Raw genomic sequence first — 22,574 nt, 5'->3', positions numbered from 1 at the left:
CTGATTTATGGTAACCTCATAAATGGGTGATTTCCAAAATGTGCTGTCCTCAGCAACCCTGCTCGGCTCTTGTAAACCCAAGACTGCAGCTTCCATTATAGAAGCAATCCATTTCATATATGGTCTTCCCATTTCCCTGCTGCCTTCAGCTTTTCCTAGCATTATTGTCTTTTTCAAAAAATATTGCCTTCTCATGATGTGCCCAAAGTAGGACATCCTCAGTTTTGTCATTTTTGCCTGAATTCAGGCTTGATTTGCTCTAGAACCCACGTGTTCATTTTTCTGGCAGTTCAGAGTATCAGCAAAGCTTTCCTCCAGCATCAGAATCTGTCCTTCCAGTGAGTACTCAGGCTTGATTTCCTTTAGAATGGATAGGTTTGTTCTCCTTGCAGTCCAGGGGACTCTCAAGAGTCTCCTCCAGCACCACAATTCAAAAGCATAAATTCTTTGGCAGTCAGCTTTCTTTATGGTCCAGCTCTCTCTTCCATACATCACTACAGGAAAAACCATAGCTTTGACTATTCAGACTTTTGTCAGCAAGGTGATGTCTCTGCTTTTTAAGGTGCTGTCGAGGTTTGTCATTGCTTTCCTCCCAAGAAGCAGGCATCTTTTAATTTAGTGGCTCCTGTCACCATCTGCAGTGATCATGGAGCCCAAGAAAGTGAAATCTGTTACTGCTTTCATCTCTTCCCCTTCTGTTTGCCAGGAGGTGATGGGACCAGTGGCCATGATCTTAGGTTTTTTGATGTTGAGCTTCAGACCGTTTTTTGCACTCTCCTCTTTCACCCTCATTAAGAGGTTCTTTAATTCCTCCTCACTTTCTGCCATCAGAGTGGTATAATCTGCATATTGGAGGTTGTTGATATTTCTTCCGGCAATCTTAATTCCGGTTTGGGATTCCTCCAGTCCAGCCTTTCGCATGATGTATTCTGCATATAAATTAAATAAACAGGGGGACAATATACAGCCTTGTCGTACTCCTAACCTCTGTTATACTAATACATTTATTTTTGCAGGCAAGTGGTATACAGTATATACTGTTGAGAGCATTCACATTGTTTTTAATTGTATCAATTCATTCTTTCGATTTGAACTGCTATAGCAGGGTACACTGTTCTTAATTTTGTATCAACTCATTTTCTCTACAGTTCCTTGGGGCAACCAGTTCCCCCTTGTACTTAAAAAAAATAACAGAAGTGATACATTGACAGTGCAATACGAAGGTCCAAGTCTTCTCTCCTTCTCCCCTTTTCCCTGCGCTCACTTACATTTGCAAAGGAAATAAATCTACAGCATGATAATTTGCAAGTCTTTTGCACAGCCTTGGAAAGAGGAAGCAGGTTTTGAAGGACTTCCAAAGTATCGTGAAGAGCAGGGTTTAAAAAAAAAGTGAGAAATGAGATGCAACACTTATTTCTTTACAGTTCAAAGCAGGAAATGTCTCTACTCAAGTCCTTTTCCACCTGCAAGGGAGGGAGAGAAGGTGATCTCCTTCAAACTGTCTCCTTCTGAGCAATGTATTCATGTTGTTTTTGCTAGCAGCAGCGGCTGTTACTGCCAATTTGTTGATATACCTTTAAAAGCAAAATTTGGGGGGGGGAAAGCATACAAGAGCAGTGGCCATGAAATAGCCACAGCACCTGGAAACCTGACCCCTTTGCAAAGGAAATAAATTGACATCAATGTTCACACAGGCGGAAACAATAAGGAATGAATTGATGCATCATTGATACAAAATAAAACAACCTTCCCAATGAGGGATAAATTAACTAGAAATAAACCTGTGCTGAGAAAAATGAGTCAATCTTGTCCACACATTGTGTGCTTGGAAATTTATAAAACAATTTTAAAAATGGCTGTATTGCTATAACTGGGGTTGTTTTGCCAGGTGTGATCAAGCCCTGAGTTAGTAATGCAAGAGTGGGGTATAAATGTAATAATAAATAGACAAATAAATAATTGTGGGTTTGTTAAATAAATGTCTGTTCCTTCATTAGGAGGAACATCGCATGGTTCAGGTGCTGACTTGTACTATGTCTCAAGTCGCTGCTTAAGCTTCTGACTTGTGCATGTTTGGGGGGACAGAAGAGTGATGGGATGGGAATAGAGTGTGTTTTTGTATGTATTGCAGGGCAGCAGTTGTAGCTTTCAGTTTAAAAATAAATAAATAACCTACAATAACTGATTTAATTACTTTTGAGAAACTGAAAACTAAAGGTAACTTTCAAGAAATATAATTAAAAATGGCAATGAATTCTTTTTATGCCTTAAAATATGTACCTATAACTAATTAGTTTTGAAGCAGCTTTTCAAGCTGTTCACTTCCTATTGAAATGGAGATGGAGGAAATCTGATGTTTAAGCGGGACACTGAACCTCCACCCACCATTCATTCCCTTTTCCAGGCACCTTGATAAAGTAGGCACTTACCCTGTTTCCCCGAAAATAAGACCTAATCTGAAAATAAGCCCTAGTATGATTTTTCAGGATGCTCGTGATACAAACCCTACCCTAAAAATAAGTCCCAGTTAAGTGAAACCCTGCCCTTCACTATTGCTGCATCATTGTGCAGCAACCAGAAGAAGATATGACTGTGAAATAAAACATCCCCTGAAAATAAGCCCTAGGGTGTTTTTTGGAGTAAAAATTAATATAAGACTCTGTCTTATTTTCGGGGAAACATGGTATAATAGATGAACCCAACTGAGAAAATGCTATTTGTGATGCCAGACTGAAGAGGAATAAAGAATGGAAGAGTTCAGTTATCGTAGGTGCCCTTACCTTTCCTATCAAAACTTTTTTTGTATCTGAGAATAATTCACTGTCACAGTTGAAGATAGCTTACTGTTATTGGTATTTTGAATTGAAATCATTTTTTCTTTTTTTCTTTTTTTACTTCGACATTTTCAAATTCGGCTTGAAACTTTAAACCATAGGATAGATACAATGGCTGTTGAATGCAAACTCAATAAACCCAAGTTAACATAATGAATAGTAGTCACTATATTGCAAGAACACCTAGAGGCTCACCTTCAGCGTAAAAGGGGAGAAAAACCTAGAAAAACTAATTCAGATTGGAATTATGAGTGTATAAAATTAATCCTATTGAAGAAATCTATCTAAGTCAACCTATCTATTTTATTGAGAAGTAGAAGTTATAACTGTTCACAGAAAAATGCATGGCACAATTGTTAGCAGATTTTAGCAGTTTAAGAAAGAACCCTAAATCATTTTGCAAATGGAACAGCTAAAAAGTATTCCTAACAAATATTTGATGCCGCTGTGCTGTTTACATAGAATCATGAGAGAGCAGATAAGGAGCCAGTGTGGTTGAATGGTTAGAGTGCCTGATTGGGACTTGGGAATCCACATTTACTCTATCCCCCAGCATGTCATGAAAATTTGCTGGTTGATCTCAGGCCAGTCACTTTTAGCTTGTTCTACTTCACCAGATTGTTGTACGGATACAAACCTATTGGAGGAAAGAAAGGATATAAATCAAACTAATAAATAATTGTTTTTTCATGATTTGTAGGGCTGATTTAAAGAAGTCAGACATGTAAATAGTGTGGACAATAATTCCACAAAACTGATGTTTGAAGTATTTGAGTTGTCACACTGATGTATTCTCCTCATCTTCCATTCTGTTTTCTGGTGAACTTTTATTAGAGGCTGGAAGTTCTATGTGTAGCATACATTTAACTTTTGTTGCCAAATAGTGTCCTATTAATGATGTTTTGTGTGTCTACAAGTAAGAACACCACTAGGTGTCCTCGCTGTAGTTGCTGCTAACCGTGAAACACTAACAGCTCTTTATACAATTGTGGTTCAAGTACTTCATCATCATTTCTCAAATGACAACATAGAAACCTCACTGTTATATTTGATAATACTGTCTTTGAGAAAAACCTTTTTGTTCAGGTGTCAAATACCAAGTTGCAGCTTGACTTTCCTTTTGCAGAAGCAGGAATACAGGAGCATGTCAGGCATTTTGTCACTGTGTACAAGAGGTGGGAAACTTTGATGAGCCCAGGAATTATTTTTCCCCCTTTGTGATGATGTGCGGCCACAGACTGCCAAACATGCAAAACCAAACAAAACTGAAAACAGAAGCTACAGTAAATGCTGTTGCAGAGGCCTCACGATCGAGTTAAAGGGTTATCATTGCTCCTGGAGTCTTTCAGAAGCAGACATTCACTTTTTTGCTGTTAAACATTTTCGGGTGGTGAAAGATGGGTAAATTGGTGGAGCTGGGAGCTTAAGAGGACTTTCCTACACCTGCTGTATGACTGCTGGCAGTAGTAGAGAGCAGTGGTGTAAGTACCATACACATATCTTTTGTGTCATCTTGAGCCTGAGTTGTTTAATTCTTAAAGCTGCATAGCTCCATCTTTTTCTTGGGCACACAATAACAGGACAATGTTGGGAAATGGCTTTTTAGATAGATTTCTCTTTAAAACATTCTGATTTGTGTTTTAACTCTGCACTGAAGGGTCAAAAGAAGATTAAAATTACAAGCAATAAACAAAACCAGCAATTAAAAAAATGGGGAGGATGGGATGGGAAGCTGGTGAACTGTTACAGATTATTTTCTAGTACAGTGGTACCCAACCTTGGGTCCCCAGATGTTCTGCACTAAAACTCCCAGAAGTCTTCACCACTAGCTATACTTGCCAGGACTTCTGGGAGTTGCAGTCCAGGAACATCTGGGGACCCAAGGTTGGGAACTACTTCCAGCACCTTACAAAAAACAATGCATGGTACTCTTTAGTTGTTTTATTATTATTATTATTATTATTATTATTATTATTATTATTATTATTATTATTATTATTATTATTATTATTATTATTATTATTATTATTATTATTATTATTATTATTATTATTATTATTCCTCACTCTCCCAACAAGGGACCCAAAGCAGATCCTTCAATGGTAATAAAAACAACAAATTGTAACTGTAAAAGAGTTAGATCTCTGGCTGCAGAGCCAGAGGTTGGGAGTCCGATTCCCCACTGTGTTTTCTGGGAGAAGAGGCAGTCTATGTGACCTTGGGCAATCTGTGTGATCCCAGAGTACTCACAGAAGCAGGGACTGGTAAACTACTTCTGTTTATACCTAGAAAACCCTGGAAAGGTGCTGGATTGACTTGACAGCACATAATTATTTAAACTGTATCTGTGTAAATTGCAGTGGTGAATTCTGCTACTTAATTTCCTCTCGGATTCCTGGTCATGCACCAAGTCATGCAACCAGAAATACTAGTGGCAACTCATTAATTAATTTACCCCTGGAATTTACACAAATATGATTACACCAGAGCTTTATTACATATCAAGAGCAGGGGTGAGCAATCAGCACAAGAATGGAGTGTGTGCATTTGTAATTGCATTTTGAAACAGAAAGAAATGGAAGGGGCAAAAGTGGCTGACAATGGAAGCAATAGGCAGGAAAGTGCAGTCTCCACCTTCCAAAGTGTGGAAAAAACTCTAAGTTAGTGTGAAATACTGAGCATGCTTCCCACTTAGTGTTAAAGGCAAAGCATAGAATCTGTGCTATCATCCCCAGTTTGTGTTGGCATATGCTACAAGCCTTGGTTTGTTAGGTTAGTTTGAAGCCTGTAGTTCCTTTATAATACTGTACTTTGCCACTATTTTAACAGCTGTCCAGACACTCTCTGTTAGTGAAATGAATCTTCTGCTCAGAATTTCTGCTGCAATGTCAATACCAGATGTATCTGTGATAGTGAGATACAGAATTTTTCCCCGTGCAGTACTTGCTATTGTTTGGCAGAGAAAGTCCATTATCATAGATGTTGTCACATTGTGCGTAACTTGGAGATACTGTATAGTGTCTCCAAAAATTCAATGATCTATTGCCTATGACTGAGACAACAGGATCCAATTTCTTCCTTCTCAGTCTGAATTCCCAAATACTGTAGTTTGTTGTATTCCTTATTTCCTCTATTTTCATTCCTTCACTAAGGTGATGAACAATCTCCTTTCATTCTTGATTTCTCTGGGTTGCAACAGATCATCGACATAGGCTAAAATAAATGTTAAGTGTCCATTTCTGCTTGTAGTACACAAGCCACTGCTCTGCCTCACTTTGCCTGAAACCTTGTTCAACTTTTCACCCCAGGCTCCCGCCACCTGCTTCAGCCTCTCTTTAGTTCGCATATTATATCTGATTCCTTCTGGTTTGTGACTCCTGGTGGTTGTTTCCTGTGCGGCTCCTCTGCAATTTATCCATATAGGAATTAAGTTTTGACATTTAGATGCTTAACTTGTACATTCTAGGAGACAGCTATCCTTAGGAACATTCTTATGGTGCTGTGATTGACAACAGGGATGGAGTTTTCATCCAAGTCATTTTCACACTTCTTCAGGAACTGCTTGGCAAGTGGTCTTTTCTTGCAGCATTCCACCAGCACATCTGTGTCCTGCTTCATCGCGAATGCCTATAATTGCATCTAATGGATATCTTGCCTGGTGGTAGCTTGGCAGGCTCCATATCTTATTCTAATGCAGTGCTTCTATCTCTTTCTTTGCAGCCTTTCTCCATCTGGCAGCTTCAGTTGCTGGCATCTGTTTAGCCTTTTCTCAAGGCATTGCCTCAGTAGGGAGCATTGGTCTCGAAAGGTAGACTAGACATGGAGGTAATTCACCTTTATTAGGTTGCTATGGTTCTAGAATTTGGTGCAGTATTGGTGCTTCTTCCAGTTCAACAGCTTCAACCACTGTCTCTGTTCCCTTCTTTCTTATTTGTTTGTTTATCAATCATCCCATTAGTCTAAGCCAGACCTGGGCAAAGTGCGGCCCGAGGGCCACATATGGCCCGCGAGCTGCTCCTGTCCGGCCCGCGGACAGTTTTGAACATCAGAACCATTTATAGCTTTTTGTCTAAAGTTGATCAGTTGCTTATCTTTAACATATCATAAAAAACCTCTTTAGTATTTGTGAAGATGAACAAGTTTAAAATAAAAACTATCATAACATCACTGTTTCATTATATTTTTAAGTACGTAAAGTTGGTTTGGTCCCCAAACACAGTTCAGATTTTTCATGCACCCCCTCTATAGAAATTAATTGCCCACCCCTGGTCTAAGCCCTACATTGGGCAATTTATACATTAAAACTTAAGCTCCACAAAAGCCCACATAATAAGATGCATTCAGCAACATAAAGCAGCGTTTGGAAGAATTTGTGACTGAAAGCAGCTTTGAATTATTCTGTTTTCACCAATTTCCAGAACATAAGGAGGAAAGGAGCATGCCGTTTCTCAGTTGGTAAAGTTATTCCAAAGGCTGGCCCCCACCACCAAAAAGGCCCGACTCTTTGTTGCTGCATTTTTGGCGTCTTTTTTTGTAGCCACTTTCAGCAACATGGACTGACAGGAGCAGATGAAACTGGTATCTGATTTCTCTTGATGGACTAATCTCTCTCTGTGTGTCATTTTCTTTCTGCTCTCTGTTGGGTTCAGGTTGCTATGTTTAAGAGAGGCTCAATGTAATGTCTCTCCTCCCTTGAGCTATCTAACAGTCTCTATTTGTCAGCTTTGCTTTGTTCATTAAAGTAGACCACATCCTTACTTCATATCCTTACTTGCTTTCAGGAACATAGCTAATCAAAACAGTCTGTTTTATTCTACAGTCCAGATTATCCCTGTTCCGCTTTGATATGTAGGCATAGATGATGCTTCCAAAGACTCTAATATGCTCCATATTTGGCATTTTGCTATGTCATAAGTGAAGTGGAATCATTGATGTACTCTTGGTTTGCAATTTGCTCTGAAGATACATTGCAGTCATGATTGTATCATCCTACAGTCTGCTAAGCAATTCTAAACCTGCAAGCATCCATCTTGTCATTTCCAAAAGATAACTTAAGTTTTCTTTCAGCTGTTCCATTCTGCTCAAAGATTGTCTGCCACCAATGTATCTTCTTTATCTAGAATAGTGCTGCATCAATAGGAAAATGCATACAGTATTAAAAATCTCAAATGTTGAAGTAGATGAAAATAGAGGAGGGGGATTCTCTGTTGTCCCTTTCAGTGTCACAATTCACCAATGATTAGCAGGGTTGTCACCTCAGATTAAACGGCCCACAGCTCTATTTGGATGCAAACTAACCATCTGAATAGGGTACAGAACTGGATAATTAAGAGCACTCCAAATTGCTCCCCCCAAAAAAGGAGCCCTAGTACTGTACCAAAAAAGATCAGGGCAGCTCTGAAAGGGGGTGGGATGGATCACTCTACACTACATGTTAAAAAGTGTGGGTGCTGTAATTTGATTTGAACCAAACAGCATCAAAAGTGAACCAAATAGCGAGCTATATGCCTGTTTGGACATACTCTCAGTTTATAAATGCCATCATATTCACAGGCTTGAATATATAATTAATTGACTTGCTTACCAATCCCTTTCTAATCTGAAAGTGTAATTTCTAAATCTGAGACATGTATCATGCTATAGTTTAGATCTGGTACATATAGAACATCATTCACTGTGATGAAACTAATTATATTTTAAAATATCACTGTATGTTCCTTGTACATCCATGGAATCACTGTTAGTTATATGGATTTTTCAGTAGCAATTCTGGCCAAGTTGTTAAATAATTTTCTAGAGTGAGTACTGTCACTGCTGCAGCCACTAGCAACAATCCAGTTATCAGGGTGTTTATAAAGTGTGCTGCTTACAGTATATACCACCCGGCAGTTTACAAGTTAATTATGCAGGCTGTCCAGTGCCTCCCCCTGTAAGCTGGGTACTCATTTTATTGACCTCGGAAGGATGGAAGGCTCAACCTTGGTCCAGCTACCTGGGACTGAGCACAATTTTGGCTGCGGTACAGCAGTTTAACCACTGTGCCACAAGGTTCCTTGTTTATAATCATTAGCCATCCAGCTTTAAGCTTTGGAGTCTTGATGTGGACACACGGAATCTTCCAATGCCTTGTGGAACACAGGAAGTAATTCTCCTGTAACAGCATAGCCTCTTCCAGACCTGATGGCTGACAGCAGATGATCAAAGCAAGCATGGGAAAAGAAGAGGAAGAGGATGACAGAGGATGGGAAGATGGCTTGTGGTCCTGGTGAAAATTACAGCAGTTTGAGGTGCAATGTGGATACTTGCCCTGTAACTACCCAGCGTAATTAAACATTTCTGTCTGGATAATAACAACGACTTAAGGGCCAAAGGAGACTTGAAATCAACATGACCCAAACCTGATTCAAACTGACAGTGTTCCTGATGCAATACACTCTGACAGAGACGAACATTGGTTAGTTGTTATCTCTCTCTGGGCTAAAAGATGAACCCATGTCCCATTGAAGGGTTTCCCATCATACACACCTTTGGATCCCCTCCCTGGGAGAAAGGTAGCATAGACGTGCAGTTAATTAAACAAAGAAAGAAAAACAAACCCCAAAAATCCTCTTTTTAGTGCAGAGAAAAACATGGAGAGCTTTTCTGGGTCTCACATCTTCTCTTGGAAAAGGAAAAATGATCAGTTTGGTTTTTGATTAAATCAAGCAGTCAAGAAACAAGCAAACAAAAACCTCCTACTTGTAGCTAGAATTTTATATTTTAAAAATTAACTTTTCAGATTCTCAGTATTGAAAAGTTACTAGACTAGTTTTTTTTAAAGTCAGTATGCTACAAATATAGGCTTGTGGTACAGATTTAGTACACAACTGAAATTCTATAAATACTTATTCTAATGTAGCTTCAAGATTGTGAAATGCATAAATAAATATTTTTGAAATCTATATGCTTCTGTATAAAACAATAGGAAAGGTGCTAAGTAATATAAGGGATTCTCTTATATGTGGAAATAGAAAAATAAAGCAATGTCTGCACCCCTTCAGGTTAAATCTACTAGGCTGCAGTCTCCATTTTGGAATTTCACTTTCAACTACTTCAATCTGAATTTAATGACTGGCCAAGATGCGTTTGGGACTTGTTCTAATAGTCTAATAAATGGAGGACCCACTTTTCTTTTCCAAGATATTTTGTTTTTGCAAAAAGGACTTCATTACAAGCACTGGTTATTTATAACTATTAATTTTAACCTCTGTGCTAACACTCTTATATGTAGATCTCCTGTAACATACTGAACACAGGAATCTTCCTTTCAGCAGAATGATAGTTATTTCTTTCAATTAGGTTGTAATCCTATAAACATTTACCTAGGAAGAAGTCAACTGACCTACATCTGAGTAGATACTAGAAACTAGAAGCCAGGAAACTAAAGCTACAGCAAGGAGTGTAGAAAAAAGAGTGTTCACAATTATTCTTGTGTTGCACAACTCCATCAGAGCAAACTCCCAGGTTTTGTGATTTTTTTTCTTTTTTTAAATTACAGTTTTTAAAGAGTTTAGCAGATCCAGCATATGGGAAATCTGAGCAAATAAAACTAATCTACATACTTTGGTTTTCTGTGTCTGCTCTATTTTCATGCGAAGAAAGATGTTTTCTCAGCAAAGATGCTCTTTCAACATGCCATTTCCTCTCCTTCCTCTAGTAAATTATTATTTTTTGTTTGTAAAGACATTGCTTGGAAACTGAGGAAAAATCCAGATATCAGATAAAACTACAAAATTCGCTTCCATTACATGAAGAAGGCTTAACCTTCATGAACAACATCCAGAGCAAGCCAGGCGTCATCAATATTTAACAGCTGTTGTTATGGAGAATTTCATAAGGGAATATGGGTTCTCTGTTCGCACGCAAGGGCTTAAACAAGAGCCAGGCCTCTGTCAGTTGCATGGAAAGACTGACAGTTGGTTCTCATTGCGTGACAGTGAAGCCCCGGTTACTCAGCACTATTCTTTCATACTAAAGGCATGTTCTCCCCCTGGTGTTTCTCTCTGGAAAAAAAACCCTAATTCCTCAGTTGGGAAGGAGGGGAAGGAAGCAAAGGGTGGAGCTTCCAAGTGAGCAAGTGGCTCTGTGCCCAGCCTTTGCTCACATACAAATATATCCACAAGCTCTAATCACGCAAGCTATTTAAAACTCAATCTCTCTCACACACAAACAAAATAAACCAAAACAGAATGCCTGCAGAATGGTCAGAATTACTTATAAGAAGCTGGCACTTTGTCATGGGAAACATAACGTTCTAATGGGTGAATGTCATTTTTTTTTTAAAAAAGTAAAGGGCGGGAGAGAAGGATTTTAAATGAATGATCATAGTTTGTTGAGTTCTGTTCCTTAAAAAAAATAATAATTAAAAAAGACCTGCCGTGCCTCTGTGAGTTCAAAGAGTCCGAACTTCAAAAACATTCTCTTTGGGGGCGGGGAGTGAAAGCTCTATACAGTGGACCCTCTACTTACGGAATCAATCCGTATTGGAACGGTGGCTGCAAGTCGAAAAGTCTGTAGGTCGAATCTCCATTGACCTACAATGCATTGAAAACTGATTAATCCCATAACTGGCAGTTTTTATTCTATTTTTGTTCCATTTTGGGTTTTTTTCTGGTCTGTAGGTCGATTCTCCGGCTGCAAGTCGAATCTAAATTTTGCGTCCAGAGAAGTATGTAACTCGAAAAGTCTGTAAGTCGAGCCATCTGTAAGTCGAGGGTCCACTGTATAGGAAACAAAACGCTTTATTGTTGGTATTGTTGCAGTTCTTACTGATAATCTTTTACACACTTTTTTGGATAATCTTTTGGAGTTTGTTGCGTGGTGTTTTACATTTTGCAGTTAGTGCCAAATTAAATACTACCATAATTTCCAAAGCACACTGAGATACAACAGTGATAATATTTGTAATACCGGTGGCTGATATAAGAAGTAAGCTATATGAACTGTGTTACTGCCATCCCGTTAAGAATTGTTAGGCTAGATCAGATTGGCACTGAATTTCCTTCAGATACTCTTGTAAAACAGGTTCACTTTGCAGCCTAGGAACTATGCGGTTACAATACTGATTCCCTCCAGTTCTTTTACTTTTTCTGCTCAATATCAGTGATGATGACTTCCTTGTAAATGATTACTTGCAATGGGACTGGAGCAATTCGCTTTTTGATTAAAAAGCAAATCTAGATGTTGACATCTGCAGAATATTTAATGAATTCTAAATAAGTATTTAAATGTAACATTGTACAGGAGATAGGGAAAGTTACAGAAAATTGAATGCAGACTTCCAAAGAATAACAAAGAGAGACAAGAGGGCCTTCTTAAATGAACAATGCAAAGAAATAGAGGAAAATAATAGAAAAGGAAGAACCAGAGATCTGTTGACGAAAATTGGAGATATTAAAGGAACATTTTGTGCAGAGATGGACTTGATAAAGGAGAAAAATGGGAGGGACCTCACAGAAGCAGAAGACATCAAAAAGAGGTGACAAGAATACACAGAGCAATTATACCAGAAAGAACTGGATGTCCCGGATGACCCAGAGAGTGCGGCTGCTGACCTTGAGCCAGACATCCTGGAGAGTGAAGTCAAGTGGGCCTTAGAAAGCATGGCTAACAACAAGGCCAGTGAAGGGGATGGCATTCCAGTCGAACTATTTAAAATCTTAAAAGATGACACTGTTGAGGTGCTACACTCAATATGCCAGCAAGTTTGGAAAACTCAGCAGTGGGCAGAGGATTGGAAAAGATCACTCTACATCCCAATCCCAAAGAAGGGCAGTGCCAAAGAATGCTCCAACTACCATACAATTGCACTCATTTTACACACTGGCAAGGTTATGATCAAAATCCTTCAAGGCAGGCTTCAGCAAAATGTGGACCGGGAACTCCCAGAAGTACAAGCTGGATTTCGAAGGGCAGAGGAACTAGAGACCAAATTGCTAACATGCACTGGATTATGGAGAAAGCCAGAGAGTTCAAAACAAAACAAAACAAAACACAAAACATCTACTTCTGCTTCATTGACTATGCAAAAGCCTTTGACTGTGTGGACCACAGCAAACTATGGCAAGTCCTTAAAGAAATGGGAATGCCTGATCACCTTATCTGAGAAATTTATATGTGAGACAGGAAGCAACAGTTAGAACTAGATGTGGAACAACTGATTGGTTCAAAATTGGGAAAGGAGTATGACAAGGCTGTATATTGTCCCCCGGCTTATTTAACTTATATGCAGAATACATCATGCGGAAGGCTGGACTGGAGGAATCCCAAGCCGGAATTAAGATTTCCAGAAGAAATATCAACAACCTCAGATATGCAGATGATACCACTCTGATGGCAGAAAGTGAGGAGGAATTAAAGAACCTCGTAATGAGAGTGAAAGAGGAGAGCACAAAAAATGGTCTGAAGCTCTGCATAAAAAAACCTAACATCATGGCCACTGGTCTCATCACCTCCTGGCAAATAGAAGGGGAAGATATGGCGGTAGTGACAGATTTTACTTTCTTGGGCTCCATGATCACTGCAGATGGTGACAGCAGCCACGAAATTAAAAGATACCTGCTTCTTGGGAGGAAAGTGTTGACAAACCTAGACAACATCTTAAAAAGCAGAGACATCACCTTGCCGACAAAGGTCTGCATAGTCAAAGCTATGGTTTTTCCAGTAGCAATGTATGGAAGTGAAAGCTGGACCGTAAAGAAAGCTGACTGCCGAAGAATTGATGCTTTTGAATTGTGGTGCTGGAGGAGACTCTTGAGAATCTCCTGGACTGCAAGGAGATCAAACCTATCCATTCTGAAGGAAACAAACCCTGAATGATCACTGGAAGGACAGATCCTGAAGCTGAGGCTCCAATACTTCTCATCTCATGAGAAGAGAAGACTCCCTGGAAAATACCCTGATGTTGGCAGAATGTGAAGGCAAGAGGAGAAGGGTACGACAGAGGACGAGATGGTTGGACAGTGTCATCAAAGCTATCAACATGAATTTGACCCAACTCAGAGAGGCAGTGGAAGACAGGAGGGCCTGGCATGCTCTGGTCCATGGGGTCATGAAGAGTTGGACACGACTTAACAGCTAAACAACAACAACATTTAAATGTAGATAGAGAAATTTGCTTTACTGATAACAGGGATAAATGTGTACATATTTATAATGTATTAATTGCATAGATTGTTGATATAGATAGATAGATAGATTTAGAAGGGGTAGCTGTGTCTATGCAAGCATTGTGGGTAAAATTAAAAAAGAAATGAAAAGTTAAAACAATCCAAAAACATGGTGGCACCTTAAAGACTAACTTTCATAATTTTTTAATGTGAATTTTCATGGCTAATTGTCTGATGCAGTGGACTTGTCTGCAGAACCTCATATTAAAAAATATAAAATTTAGTCTTTAAGGTGCCACAACATGTTTGGCTTTTAAAAACCTTTTTATTTCTATTTTGCTTTTACCTATAATATGCATCTATTTGGTCTTATCATGCTTTCCAATTAAGATTGCTGTGATTTTCAGATTCTAAAGAGAATAGCTTGCAGTTTTTAAAAGTGAGCCTTTGAAGTAATCCCAAAGTGACCAGAATTAATCATACGCTAAAATAATGGCAATTGTTTCATATTGCTCCTAAGCTATCAATCTATTCTTCCCGACAGCTCTTCAAGAGAAGCACCCGAGAAAGCAAACAAATGATGGAATAAAAGAAATTAGCTTACTCAAGGAACCTGCAATTCCTGAAGGTGGATTCTTATTAGAGGTGGGTGATAAATAGCATTTCTCTAATTTAACTTTGCAGATATGCTTGCATAACCTGCGACTTCATAACTGCTTTTACAATCCTGTTTAGAGATGGACACGACTTACGTGGCTGCCCCACTCCCAAGCCTCTGTGTGCCACCTGGATTGTCCTCCATTGCTGGCTGCCCACTCCAGGGAGGAGCTCAAGCTTCTCTTCCCCATTGCCACCAGCAGCTGACCACTTAACAGCTGCGCAGGAAGAATCCCCATCCCACCTTTTCTGAGTGGTCAGCGGCCAGAGCTGGTGGGGAAGGCAAGCCAGAGCTTCTCTGCCTGGACTGGGAAGCTGGTGACAGAGGACGACCCAGGTGGCGCGTGGAGGCTTATGAGTGGGGCATCCATTCAGGAGGTGGGGGGAGGTCACATGCAGCATCTGTGGTGCTGCACGAGGATCTTCATATGAAGAGGCATGACTTAAACAAGATTAGAGATGGACATGTTTTATCAATGCCTATGTTAATTTCCTAAAGCAGGGGTCTTGGACCTACAAATGTTCTCAGCCCCCCAAAACTTCCAGAAGCCTTCACACTAGCTGTACTGGCCAGGGTTTCTGGGAGTTTTAGACCCCAAACACTTGGAGACCAAAGATTGAGAACCACTATTTTAAAGTGTTGTAGTTGGAATCAATTCATACTCACCAGAAGTGAAGAGCGAGAAGGTATTTCCCAACCTACTTGTATAAATCATAATTTTGTGTCCTTTATTTAAATGTGAATGAGTGTTACACTGGAGTCACATTTACCTCTCGTTATTTTGAGTTAAATAGCAGTGTACTCGTAAATGGTGCAGCGCAGCTTTAGCTGCTAATGATACCAATTTGAAAGCATAATATCTTTGGAGCATATCTCACTTCACGTATACAGTAGGATACATGGGGGATCAATTCCAAGCCCTCTTCTGTGCAAATGCTGAAAAAAGCAGATTATAGTGAATGCTACTATAATAATACACACTATACATAGCAGGGGCTCTGGCTTCCTCTAGTGGCTAGTTCTGATAATGACATAGTAGAAATGTATTTTTCTAGTGAATTGTATTAATATCATGTTCTCTGGCTATAGGATGCATGCAGTCTCACAACTTCCCTAGGACCTCCACACATTTGCCCAGCAATATTAAAAAAATGACCCACTATCTTGCTTTAGTCTTTCTACAACAAGAAGACAATACCTATGTTCTTTTGAGGGCTAATATATGTGAAACTAACACTATGACAAGTGATATAAAAGCTGCTGCTGCTGTTTAGTTATAGTTCTATCCCATTTTTCCACTACTGGAAGTCAAGGTGTCTTATAATCACTGAATTATTAAAATAAAAAAAAACCAAATACAGTCATTAAAACTTTACTATCAGCAAAGTCAAGGATCAGGTAAAATCACCATGATATAAATCAATACCATGAGCCAGTTTAAAAAGATAGGCCTTGAAACTCTTTCTAAAACCAGCAGGCATCAAAACGTACAAGTTTGAGGGGAGTGCTTTCCACAGTCTGGGAGCTCTATGGGAGAAAACATTCTCCCATTTGCTTGTCAAACAAGGCTCTGTAGCCCTTGGTATTCTCTACAGGCTGCCTCCTGAAGATGTTGGTATTTTTGCACATGTCTGCTGAAAACACACCTATTTGCTCCAATCATAAAAGGTTTGGAAGCCCTAGGAAGAGATGAAGCCCTTATCAGGTCCAATGGGTTAGGCTGGTGGGCTATAAACAAACAAGATGGAAGCAGTTTTTCTTCCACCCCTAGTTACATTCAACACAATGCAGATATTTTATACTCTAGGAAAGGCCTCCAGTCACAGAGATCCCAAACATTAGCATTATTAAACCACTTTCCCATTTGACAATGGGATTTCCTCAGAGATACATGACTCAGAAATTAGAATTAAACCTGCTTATTTTCCAGTGACCTATCACAAATCAATGCATGCTAAATACAATATGCTAAATACAATGCAAGATATGTAGATGAGGAAAATTATGTGTCATGATAAACTGATGTCTTTTACTAGTTGTGGGGCATCTCTGCAAGACACAAGATAAATGCATTGTCTAGTTTGACTTGCAACATCTGTTTTGCTCTAACTCAGTGGTCCCCAACCTTGGGCCTCCACATGTTCTTGGACTACATCTCCCAGAAGCCTTCACCACCACCTCTGCCACCTCTGCTGGCCAGGATTTCTGGGAGTTGAAGTCCAAGAACATCTGGAGGCCCAAGGTTGGGGACCACTGCTCTAACTGGTATTTCCCATGGCCTGGGTCTCAGTTCATGTTACGATTGTTTAGCTGCCTAGTCATTTTCCTGCTGTCTTCTGTGACTCAGCTATAGACAGAAAAGTATCTAAGGATGTAGCTGTGAGAGTCAGCTGCAATTACCCTCAGCAACAACCATTTGAGGTGAAAAGTGTCCCTGTGAAGGATTTATTTATATGAGCAGGATCATATGCACACTATAAGAGCAGCGGGCATGAGGTTGCATGACGACGACGATGAGGTTGCATCATGGTTCTGTTCCTAGTCCCTCACAAAGGCTGACGTCACATTTTCTTCTCACTGCCACCAGTGGATTACCTCAATCCATTATATAAATGACATTTGTCAGAACACTTGTCTTGTGAACAGAAACAGAACTTATTTATTTTAGTGAAGCAGACTGAATAATAACAGAAGTTTCTCAGATACATAATGTACAGAAGCAAATCATCAACAGTTCTCTCAGTACATACATCTTTTCTCTTACTATATCATTACCACCTTCTCTATCTATTTCCATAACCAGCGCTATCTCTCTCAGTATTTGTTCCCCCCCTCTCTGACTAACCAGCCCTATCTGACTCCTCCTTCTCTCGCCAAGCCTCATGTAGCTGCTGACTCCGCCTCTCCAGTCCTCTCATAGGTTCATGCAAATCAGCTCATGAATATGAATAGCATGAGTGATGTGGGTGCTTGTCACAAGTATCTAAAGGGATGACAAATGGCTGAGGCAAGAAAAGGGTGGATGACAACTAATGGGGAAAAAGAGGTGGTCCCGGCCTGCCTGAAACTGCAGCATGTCTGTTTAAAAAAAACAGAGCTGAAAAGAACTGGATTAGGTGCCATTTTGAATCACAGTATGGCTTATTATTTACTATTTATTTATTTAAAATATGTATATGCCTCCTTTCTCCTAAAGGGTCCAAGGCGGCTTACAGTGTTAAAAGAAACAGAGTTAAGACCCAATAATAAATTATTACACTTTTTAAATATCATGTTAAAGCTCATAATAGCAGCAAGATTAGAAACACAAGTAAAACACACAAAATGATCCCTTTCAAAATCCCCTTGTTCAACCAGTCATTTAAAGGAAAGCCTGCAACAGTTGTTGTTGCCGATTAGGTCTGCTTTTTGTGGAGAGTGGCATTTCAACCTATGAGTACTCATACTTTTTTTCTCTGTAGCCAAAGGAAATTGGTTGTATTTGATTTTGGTTTTGCCGAGCAAAGCAATCTGCAGAGAAGAGCTAAACACTCCTCCATTCACACGTGCAGCTTCCCAAAGTTCCTTTTCATTAGAAAGAAATAAAAAGAAGTGAGAAAGTTTCAGTGTCTTTAATAAACAGGACATGTCTGTTTTCACGGACTGTTTCTGTGATGAGGTCTTTAGAAGAATTCCTGTTCCATGGAGGAATGCTAAAATTTGGAAAATGCTCTTTTTAAAGACCTGGTCATTGTCCGTCATATGCAGAAGAAAGATTAGGACACTTCAGAAACTGGGGGGAAAGTTTGATTAATTTTAAGGACTTTCTCCCAGGATGTACGTAACAGTAGAACTAACAGTATTGCTAGTAAGACTAGAGTGATAACTTTGCCTGAACACAGAGGTTGAATGGCTCCTCTTGGCTTTCTAATCATCAGTCCATCCAGACCCAAATGTTGCAGCACAAACGAAGGAGCCTCTTCTAGAAAGTTTGTTCTTCCCATCATAGTGCAGCAAATACAGGGGATGTGTGTCCCATTTCCAAAAGCTGATGATAGCCAGTTATTTGGAAAGCAGACCCACCGTCATGTGCACTGAAAGGGCAATGCACTCATAAACAAGACTGTTCAGATAAACTGAAAGTTGAGATTCTAAAAATGTAATACTATGTTGCGTGACTTGAAAATATGTTCAAGGCAGGCAGGACTGAAGGCCTTGGCTGTTGTGCTTTTGGAGCCATAGCAACTGCCTCTCTAGAGATTTCAATAAAGGCATTCTTTTTTTTTTTTAATTCAGAAAATAAAAGAAATAAGTGTGGCTGGGAACTTTTTAAAAAAAACCCTTTTTTTTTCTAACAATGCCCTTGACCCAAACTGTTTTGAAGTGAATTCTGCCAGAATGCTGAAGGAAAAAGAGGGCAGTATATATATCTCAACACTCTGGCAGAATTCACTTCAAAACAGTATATATAAAACCTTGCCAAGGAATTTTATGCTTTCTTGACCACATTTGCCTCCAGCCTTGACAAATACTTCTAAACTCTGTGCACACAAGAAACAAAATTTTAATCGTCAAAGTAATTTGAACAGTACCCCCTCCAAATGTATTAGTGAACGATGAGGGGCTAATTTGTTTGTGAACTAGCAGGTGCAGCATTTCGTGACTACATAATTGGATCTACATGTTTGACAAATAACACAAAGCATCTTTTCCAGCCAACTTTTTTCCCCTTCGGACGGGAGTTAAAAATGGTTTCATTCCTCATGTACCATGTAACCATTAAAAAAACTGTCTACTTCACAACAAATAAATGTTCAAAATACTTATCTCTTTCATATGTTTCAAACGTTTATCCTAGAACAGAATTTTTGTCTGTTATTGAATCCATACGGATGTACCATATGCTGTCATTTATGTTCATACATTAAAGAGTAGTTTTGTTTATTTGTAACTCTCCTTTATACTATAAGACATTTTAAAAAAAAACTCTCAAGATTCTAAAACATTTTAAAAGCCAGCTGGCTTAATCCCTCTGTTCATATTTTCAAAAAGCAAGATCCCACATTCCTTTATACCATGCATTCAAAGAGAGATCTCTAGCATCTTTCCAGTGTTTTATTCTTTCTTGACTTGCTAAGTTCTGTATTCTCTGTGAGAAATAAACGTAACAGAACTAATAGATGATCTGATTGGAATTGTTAATTTGTTATACTTTCTATTTCTTTATGTATCAATGACCAATATTGACTAGTCTTTACACATGACCACTGAATATGTGAGTACAATCCCACAGCATTATAGCCCCTGCAGCAGAAACTGGTAAACAATTTTTAAATATGAGATTGTCTTACTGGGACTAAATACTTGTACTGTAGTTCCGTAAACACACCAATGCTGATTGTAATAGGGGTTCTCTTCAAATTTTATCCCAAGTCTCTGATGGAATGGTTGTCCAAGGCTGGCTGTCACTCTGTTTTCAAGCCTATGTAAAATAATTAGTTTCCCCTAACAGTAATAGATCAATATTTTATAGACACTTATTTCAGAAATTTGGTATACATTAATAAGGGGTTGAAACAGTGTAAGTGGTCATGCTGTCTGCAATTTGATTTTGTCCAGATTAATAAAATGTGAATTTTGGCAAATGTGAAGCCACAACCTTGATGTGCTTCATAGTTTGTCTTGGGTTTTCTGTCTGGTAAGTGGTTTGTTCTTAGGAGAAAAATCCTGAAGGATATATAAATTTGCTAGTTTCCTGCTGGCAAATTTAACTCCTTGTCTTCATGATAGAATAGGAAGTGGAAATCCACCACAAAAAGAATGTGTCATTTTCTGTTGCGTTCATTATTCTGACAGAAATTATTTTCACTTGAACAGGAAATAGCTCTGCTCTATGAAGCAGGTGTTCCTTGAGTGCATGGTTGATTTTATTTGTCATTTTGTGTGTGTGTGTGTGTGTGTGTGTGTGTGTGTGTGTGTGTGTGTGTGTGTGTGGTGTGTGTGTGTGTGTGTGTGTGTGTGTGTGTGTGTGTGTGTGTGTGTGTGTGTGTGTGTGTGTGTGTGTGTGTGTGTGTGTGTGTGTGTGTGTGTGTGTCCCCAGTTCTAAGAGCCAAGGTTTATACAATCTAATATTCCTCTTTATATCTTTAGGGTGACAGGATGTCCAGTCAAGATATTTGTGGGCATTAATGGGTTTGTTAAATAGATTCAACACATTCCTTTTGTGGTGGATTTCCATCCAGCATCTCCAAACTAGAACAATGCAAAAAACTGAATACCAAACAGGGGTCTTAAATTATTACTAGGTGTGAAATGCAACCAGACACCACTGTCCTCTTATCTTAGAGGCTGGCATTAATGTTTCACCATGTAGTTTCTGCATTCTAACTCTTATGTATGACGGTGGACATGTTCCATGAAAGCTCATATTAAAATATAGTGGTTAGTCTTTAAGGTGCTACAATGTCTTTTTTGCTTTGTTTGTTTGTTTGTTTGTTTCATGTTGAAACAATTAGAGAAAGGTATCCAGTGTTAGCAAACCTGAGGCATCTTGGAAAAGCCATCAGCAAGCCTCATAGAATCATAGAATAGTGAAGTTGGAAGGAGCCTTTTAGGCCATCAAGTCCAACCCGCTGCTTCATGCAGGAATACAAATCAAAGAATATCTGCCATTTGGTTATCTTAAGTTTCTTGAATGGCTCCAGTGTTGGAGCACTCATGACCTCTTGAGGTAATTGGTTCCACTATCTTACTGCTCTAACAGTTAGGTGGTTTTTCCTGATATTCAACCAAAATTTGGCTTCCTGTAACTTGAACCAATTGTTGCGTGTCCTGCACTCTGGGATGATCAAGAACAGATCCTGCCCCTCCTCTGTATGACAGCCTTTCAAGTATTTGAAAACTGTTATCATATCATCCCTCTGTCTTTTTTTCTCAAGGCTAAACATGCCCAGTTCTTTCCGTTTTTCCTCATAGAGCTTGGTTTCCAGGCCACTGATCATTCTTGTTGCCCTCCTCTGAACTTGTCCAAATTGTCAGCATACTTCTTGAAGTCTGGTGTCCAGAACTGGACGCAATACTCAAGATGAAGCCTAACCAGTGCCGAATAGAGGGGAATTAGCACCTCACAGGATTTGGAAACTATACTTCTACTAATGCAGCCTAAAATAGTATTTGACTTTTTTGTAGCCACATCACATTGTTGGTTCATATTCAGCTTGTGATCTACGGCAATTCCAAGATCCTTCTCATTTGTACCATTGCTGAGACAGGTATTCTCTATCTTGTAATTGTGCATTTGATTTCTTTTTCTGAGGTGCAGTACTTTGCACTTATTTCATTCTGTTGTTTTCATCCCAGTGCTCCAGCCTATCCAGATCATTTTGAATTTTGTTTCTGTCTTCCAAGGTATTAGTTATTGCACCCAATTTTGTGTCATCCAGAAATCTGACAAGCATTCCCTGCACTCCCTTATCCAAGTCATTAATAAAAATGTTGAAGAGCAGAACCAGAGCAATCTTGACTGAGGTGCTGTTTGGAGCTTTATAAAGATCATCTACATGACAACCTCTGAAGTGAACAAGCAAAACATATTTTGACCATTTTGTCTCATCATTTTTTTTACTGCTTTTTTTCTTTTCCAGTCATTGAGTGGCTTTGCTCTGATAGTGAGTGGTGATGGGATGATATTCTACGCATCACCAACAATTGTGGACTACCTAGGATTTCACCAGGTAAAGAAATAAAAATGATAAGTTTCCATAGAAGGCTTCTCTACTCAATTTTAACACAGCCCATCTTGTTCAGAAGGCCCCCTAAACTTCAGGAAAGGGTTCTCATGGGCTGCAATGGGGGAGGAGGGGAAAGGATAATCAACTTGCAAATAATGTGATATATAATTTCTAGTATAATATGCTGTAACTTTGTTCTAAGACCATTTAGTCCAGTGGTTCTTAA

General features: G+C 39.1%; 1 protein-coding gene across 1 annotated transcript in view; it reads left to right on the top strand.

Moving 5' to 3' along the window:
- AHRR (aryl hydrocarbon receptor repressor) overlaps window positions 1-22,574 on the top strand; it is a 62,928-nt gene that overhangs the window by 22,895 nt on the left and 17,459 nt on the right. Inside the window, exons 4-5 of the mRNA XM_020806228.3 lie at window positions 14,526-14,626; window positions 22,262-22,351. Of these exons, the coding sequence (XP_020661887.3) occupies window positions 14,526-14,626; window positions 22,262-22,351 (191 nt within the window). The remainder of the gene's footprint in view (window positions 1-14,525; window positions 14,627-22,261; window positions 22,352-22,574) is intronic.

This window comes from Pogona vitticeps, chromosome 6 (genome assembly GCF_051106095.1).
Source record: "Pogona vitticeps strain Pit_001003342236 chromosome 6, PviZW2.1, whole genome shotgun sequence".
NCBI classification, from domain to species: Eukaryota; Metazoa; Chordata; class Lepidosauria; order Squamata; family Agamidae; genus Pogona; species Pogona vitticeps.
Note: the sequence above shows the minus strand (reverse complement) of the source record. Positions and strands in the feature narration are given on the sequence as shown.